The sequence below is a fragment of the Lampris incognitus genome, chromosome 5 (assembly GCF_029633865.1).
Source record: "Lampris incognitus isolate fLamInc1 chromosome 5, fLamInc1.hap2, whole genome shotgun sequence".
Taxonomy (NCBI): domain Eukaryota; kingdom Metazoa; phylum Chordata; class Actinopteri; order Lampriformes; family Lampridae; genus Lampris; species Lampris incognitus.
Genome location: NC_079215.1, coordinates 15,864,782 through 15,871,672, shown reverse-complemented (window position 1 = coordinate 15,871,672; position 6,891 = coordinate 15,864,782). Strand labels below are relative to the sequence as shown.

Below are 6,891 nucleotides of genomic sequence, written 5' to 3'. Positions count from 1 at the left end.
AAATTAATGACCTGATTTGTTTGAGTTGATATAAACGGAAAGACGCCACTTTGAGTACGATATAAAACTGCGTAAGTGGCAGTGGGGGTGTATTATATGAGTGAACAGGCGGCGTTTGTGAATGCAAAAAAAAAAAGAAAAAGAAAGAAAGAAAGAAAAAGAAAAGGATGTCCTGTAGGCAATAAACACAACAAATCAGAAAATGTGTGAACGGAGTTGAGAGTCCCTAAACTGAAGGCTGTTATTATCATTATAATCGCCGTTATTGCTATTATTTACACGTGGATCTATGACCGCATGGACCGCGCGATTTACCCATGAGGCTTTCCAAGGGGCTTAATTCACTTGGAGCTGCGTCTCATCTGGCGCACGTAAGCCTCTTAACGCCACCAACACACCAGATGACAGAACGCCAGTCCGCGCTCCCGCCGTGGAGAAACCTACCGGAAGTCTCGCGGCGCGGATCGAGTCACTGTGACCGTTTACTTTTCTGTCTTTCTTTTTAAAATCGCAGCTTTTTTTAATTTTTCGTTTTTAGCGGCGGTCTCAGCCGCTTGACGCGCAGGTGATGTAGCAGCCCACGGGTGAGCGCCATGCTTCCGCGGGATGTGAGCAAACACAAGACCCGCCGCGTGTCGGATCCGGTGTGCGGACACGACTTCCCCCCGGTTCCGCCGCGGCGCTTGAAGAACCGGGACTTCGCCGTCATCGCCAAGCGGCGGCGTTCCGGTTCCGTGCCGGAGCGGAGGGTGAACTGCGTCCTGGTCGGAGACGGGGCCGTGGGGAAGACCAGCCTCATCGTCAGCTACACCACCAACGGATACCCGACGGAATACGTACCGACGGCCTTCGACAACTTTGCTGGTAATTAGCAGAACTGTAGTCAGCGGGTCTTGTGCCCCCCCCCTAAAAATGAAGCCGTGTTTGATGCAGCCAGAGGCGGAATGGAGGGTAAACGCACCTAAAGGCAGCACTACTCACTCTTTCATTATTTGCAGACTGTTCACCCACCTTTTTTAGGGCTGACACTGGGGTAACATAAATCCATTGTCTACATCAAATCGTATCACACCGATGTGAGTCAGAGTAGTGTAGGCTGTTTCAACATACATAAAGCTTTTCCGAAAACATCGCCCATACTGGTAATACTTGGTTGTCTGATGATGATGATCACTGATGAAGATCAGTTGACCCAGGTCACCATATCACTGCCAGCCACTGACCTTCTGTGGTTGTAATACTGTACAGCAGTGTTTCTCAATCAGGTCAAGTACTGCTGGTTTTCTGGTCCACCAGATAGTTCACTACATTCACCTGTTGTTAAGGGTCTAAAGCCTCCCTGATTGGAGGCTGGGATAACTGAAACAACAGCTTAATGTAAGTTAATGTAGTTAACTATTTGGCAGAGGAGAAATCCAGCAGTACTGATGGTACCTGTGGACCTGACTGAGAACCACTGGAGGAGAAATATGTTTGGAAATGCATCCGTAATGCACCTACATGTCCACATTTTGTGTCGCACGCCACTTGTCCATGGCAGCGACGGCTCCTTTATTCCCTCTCTGAGACACATGAAGTCTCCTTTTCAGGTGATGCTATTATTTTAACTTTGAAAATATCTGCTGTCATTTATCGCCGCAGTTATGGTTGTGGTTGACGGAAAGCCGGTGAGACTACATCTCTGTGACATGGCTGGTCAGGTGAGGGGAGACTTCTCCAGTTGCATTTTTTTCCCATTAAATTTAGGATTTTCTCCTGTGGTAGCCCATTTAGGCTATAGTGTATACAGTAGCCTACCTGATAAATGCCAACAGTACTGTGCATTTTCTATGTGCAAGGCAGCTGTTATCTCAGTCCAGCAACAAGGAGCCACAGTTAAAGTTTGCATCTTTCTCTCTCTTTGCACTTTCCTTTACGATAGAAATGGGGTCTGGTGGACGGATCAGTCAATGTAAGCCTCTTTTTCGTTAACCAGTAGCTACTGTAATTTGTATTTAGCCTCAAAACTTCACAGCCACAGCTATAGATGAGCTGCCCTTGTTTATCCAGCTGTAGTTGTGATTGTGGTTTTGGTTCCCCCTGTCCTGTCCTTGGTCCCTTATGTTACATCGACCCCTATAGGATTCATCTGAGTTTGTATTACAGAGGAGTTTTCCCTGTGTTTCGTCGCCCTCTGGTTGTTTCTCTGACCAACTGTTTCATATCAAACACGGGCTGTGTCCGAAAACCCTGCTATGTACCACATGGCCTACTAATACAATATACTGCATACTAACTGTACTACATACTGTTAAGTACTTACCATCCATAAAATGCATTTAGTATGAATCATAATTCTGTTATATGGTCCTCAGTCAACCAGCAGAAGTGGACACAGCTCATATAACCTATAGCTCAATGGTAACCATGCAAAATTGACATTTTCTTCCAGAAGTGTTAGGTCAGTTTTTCAGCAAGAATAGTATACAGCCTGCATTTTTAGTGTACTGTATTTTACCATACTACGAAGACTTTAATGTAGTATATAAAAAATTGATACTATATTTTTATATATATATATATATATATATATATATATATATATATATATATATATATATATATATATATATATATATATGGCATACTCCGGCCATAGTATGGGTATTCAGACATGAAGACGGTCTCCTGTCCTTCTATAATCTTATGTATACACAGATGAGTTTATTCTGCCTCTTTCTGTCTCCTAAACCCATTAAGGACGATTTGGACCGCATCCGGCCACTTTGCTACAGAAACGCAGATGTCTTCCTCCTTTGCTACAGCATCGTGCGCCCATCCTCCTTTCGCAACCTGGCAGACCGGTGGGTGCCCGAGATCCGTCAGCACTGCCCGGGTGCACCCTTGGTTTTGGTTGGCACCCAGCTGGACCTGAGGGAGGATGTCCAGGTGCTAATCCAGTTAGCAAATAACCAGGAGCGCCCAGTTGGCACGGAGGAGGGCAAGCAGCTGGCCCAGGAGATTGGAGCAGTAAGCTTTGCTGAATGCTCAGCGCTCACTCAGAAAAACTTGAAAGACGCTTTTGACTCTGCCATTTTGGCCAGCATTGATTCAGTGGACGGCATCGGGGTCCAGCAGCAGAGGCTGACCCTGAAGAAGAAGACGCCAGACAAAATCAAGACCCTCTCGGAGAACTGGTGGAGGAAAATCGGCTGTCTGATGGGAGAGCAAAGCTGTGAATTGAAATGAGCAGCCACACGCTGCTCGAATCATTCCACCAATTCCATTGGGGGGGGGGGGGTTGTTTGTTTTTTATTTTTTACAACTAGGTTCTTGTAATTCTTTTTTTTTTGTCATTGTGCATATTGGTTAACTCACCAGTTTCATTTCATGTTGAGGATTTGGGATTAAAATGACACCCTTCAGTTCAGTAATCCCACTTTATTAGATGTCAGTTATTTTGAAAACATTTAGTTTATGTGACTGAAAACATTCAGCTAATGTGTATGAATACCATGTACTATGTGTGCAAGTTGCAAATAACTGACCAGACTGACACTAATCTAAAACTACTGGTTCATAGATGTATGTAAGACATGACTAAACTTCACTGTGTATCCTTTCTCACTAATGTGGATTTTCTTTCACTGATTAACCCGTGTACATGTGCTTTGCTCAAATAAATCCCTATCTCAAACTTGTGCCGCTCATATCTTCTCTCTCTTTTCTCCCTTACAACCAAATTCATCAGCTAACTTGAATGTCATGACTGTCTGCATGATTTAAACCAGGGCATCCCAAACCTTTTCAAGCTGTGACCCACTTCTGGGGACAATTTTCAGCCCCGGACCCATCAAATGTTTTGTGCGGTAAAATAAGCGGAAAATTCTCATTACCTCTCAAAAAACCGACATAATTAACAATTGTCTTTATTTTGTTCATCAAACAGTGTTCCCCCTTTCAGACTTTGGTCGTGGCATACTAACGATCAACTGAAACACGTGGCATATCAACATTAAATATTATTTCAGTGATTTTTGGATTACAATGAAATTACCTTATTTTCATTGGCTCAAAGTATAATAAATGTTTTTAACCCCGCCCCCCAAACCCCACCCCCCCTAAAAAGTGTCATTGCGGTTGTTCATGAGTGAGTGAGTGAGTGATGGAGTTTCCCCATTGGTCGGACGGCCGAGTTGGAGCTTCCCCATTGTTCGTTGCGCTTTCAAAAATTAATCGGCGTGAACGGGTTTCTATTATGGCGGTAATGCACCATTTCGTTGTTTGCCAACCGCCAATAAACCCCCAAGCAGACGAAGAAGAAGAAGAAGAAGAAGAAGAAGACGAAGAAGAAGTTTTTTACTACGTCATCAACTGTTCACGGAACCGACGTCAAAGCCGCCGCTTATTAAACGTAGTCCCCCAAAACAGCCGTTTAATAAGTATAGTCGCGGTCCAGCCATATGCTGAGTTTTAACCTAGGCTTGTTTCCTCTTATGTTCATTCTGCGACCCACCTGGCCCCCTGCTTGCGACCCACTTGGTCTCTAAACTCTCACGACAGGATCCCGTAAGAGTCTACATGGAAACCTTAAAACGTCCCCGTCTAAGTTTACGTGAGGGCGTGTGTCTGTCTGTGGGTCAATTGGCATTAATCTCAGCGTAAGCCGGAGATCAGTTTGCAGGGCTTTACCTCTTGATCCTTCGCCGGAGTCTGTCGGTGGTGAAGGTTTCTCTGGTCGTGGCTTCTCTCCCTCTCCTCTAATGGGACCCGACAAGGACCACCTGGACTGGATTAGCCGGGCATATGGAGCCTTGATGCGCTCCCCGCGGAGGCCGTCATACTGCCAACCAGGTCTTCCTCCTGGTGTCAAACCCAGGAGAAGAAGGCGGTCCAGCCCTTTTGGTGTGTTGTTAATTTTTTATACTATGCATACAGTGAAACTAAACCAGACAGACAGGGCCGAGTCGGACAAGTGACTTGGCAGGAGAGAAAATATTTTCAACAGCATGTCTTTAAAAAGCAGAGTAGACAAAACCGTTTGGAGAAATTAGAGCCCGAATCTGGATGTAATACTGGGAGATATGTAAAATATTTTCATAGTAATCAAATTAATTTTTACTTGATATTGTACTGTACTGTTGGGAGTGCTGATTGGTGGAGTCAGCCTGTCGTCCCCCGGCTGTCTGCCAATCACGGGAGTGCATGTAATGTCGGTCAGTGTACGTGCCTGTGGTTGGTGGAGCGGGGAGTTGGCTCACGGGTTACTTGTCGTTCGTTGCTTTTGCATGAGTTGGTTGTTGAGGCGATGGCCGTTTGTACGGCGTGGCTGTGGCCAACAGCAACCGAGAATAAATACGTTTTTATAGCGGTGAACTTTACAATATATCACAATATCTGCTAACGTGTGTAAAAATACCATGTTAAAGAATCCAACTGAGGGTCATCACGTTGAACTGTTTGGCAATGTCAAGTGTAATAGCAAACCAAAAGTACCCCCCCCCATAAATGATACTCTGTCATATATTCAGACCTCGTTTTGTGATACATTTTTCATATAGTTATTCATTTAGACAAAAAAATTGTGTATGAAGGTAAAACAATACTTGAATTTCATCCTGATACAATACGAAAGAAGACAACTGGTGTTGAATTATTGCCCAGGTCTTATCTGGACCAGAATGGGATTTATTAGCCCAGTAAATTTTGTAAAAACTGAGAAATGTCACTGTGTGGCACTCATATGGAAACATGCATATGTTGTGATACATAACACAAGTAGTAGGCTATATTTAGCTCATAGGTTTACATACACAAACATAATAGAAATTATAGGGGTTAACCGAGAATTCAGACATCGAAATACTTCCAAACTTCATGAAACAAATCAACATCAGAAGCAGAAGTAGTCCATGTGACAACGCCAACACATCACCTTAGTTTCACAGCAGTAGAGCCATAATAGAAAAGCAGCATATCCAAAGTGCATGCAAAGGGGGTCGGCCCTATGTTCCCTCAGCCCTGTGGGTTAGCTATCGGTTAAGGTTAGGTTAAGGTAAGCGTTGGGTTAAGGTTAGGTTAAGGTAAGCGTTGGGTTAAGGTTAGGTTAAGGTAAGCGTTGGGTTAAGGTAAGCGTTGGGTTAAGGTTAGGTTAAGGTAAGCGTTTGGTTAAGGTTAGGTTAAGGTAAGTGTTGGGTTAAGGTTAGGTTAAGGTAAGCGTTGGGTTAAGGTTAGGTTAAGGTAAGCGTTGGGTTAAGGTTAGGTTAAGGTAAGCGTTGGGTTAAGGTTAGGTTAAGGTAAGCGTTGGGTTAAGGTAAGCGTTGGGTTAAGGTTAGGTTAAGGTAAGCGTTTGGTTAAGGTTAGGGTTAGAGGTTGCGGTTAAGTCAGGTGAAGGTAGGTTAGGTTGAGTTTAGGTAAGTTCGATCTAATAGGGTTGGGGGAACATACTGCCCATGCAGAGCACATAGCCATGTTATACTTACACAAACCATGCATTCATACAGCAGATTACCTAAACACAGATTTTGGAAAGAGGCCTCATTTGAAATCGGATAACAGTGAAGGGAGGCGAGAGAAGGCATGAGAGCTATTGAAATCAAGAAAGAAATACAACGTAGTACAAAATACGAATTAAAACAACATGCACCCTTCCATGAATACATTCACTAAATTGATGATAAATTCAGTTTGAATTTTAATTGCACAAGACACTGTAGATGATTTCCCTAATTTTGTTTCCCCCTTGACTTTCTCTGTATTTTATCTCAGTGTGTTTGGATAATAATAGTTTGGTGATCTGCGTCCTGCAGCTTATTAAACCTGATTCACCCAAGGACAGGGAAAAAAAAACAAACAAACAGGAGATTAAGAGAATTGATAAGGCAGGTGTGGTTACCTCTACATACACCTGCT

The 6,891-nt window shown here is 43.7% G+C and overlaps 1 protein-coding gene across 1 annotated transcript; it reads left to right on the top strand.

Annotated features, from left to right (window-relative positions):
* Positions 1-553: 553 nt before the first annotated feature.
* On the top strand, positions 554-3,658 carry si:ch211-133l11.10 (rho-related GTP-binding protein RhoU). Its single transcript, XM_056279636.1, has 3 exons — positions 554-864; positions 1,642-1,700; positions 2,740-3,658. The coding sequence occupies exons 1-3, from the start codon at positions 594-596 to the stop codon at positions 3,226-3,228; spliced, it is 819 nt and encodes a 272-aa protein (XP_056135611.1). The 5' UTR covers positions 554-593; the 3' UTR covers positions 3,229-3,658.
* The last annotated feature ends 3,233 nt before the right edge of the window (positions 3,659-6,891 follow it).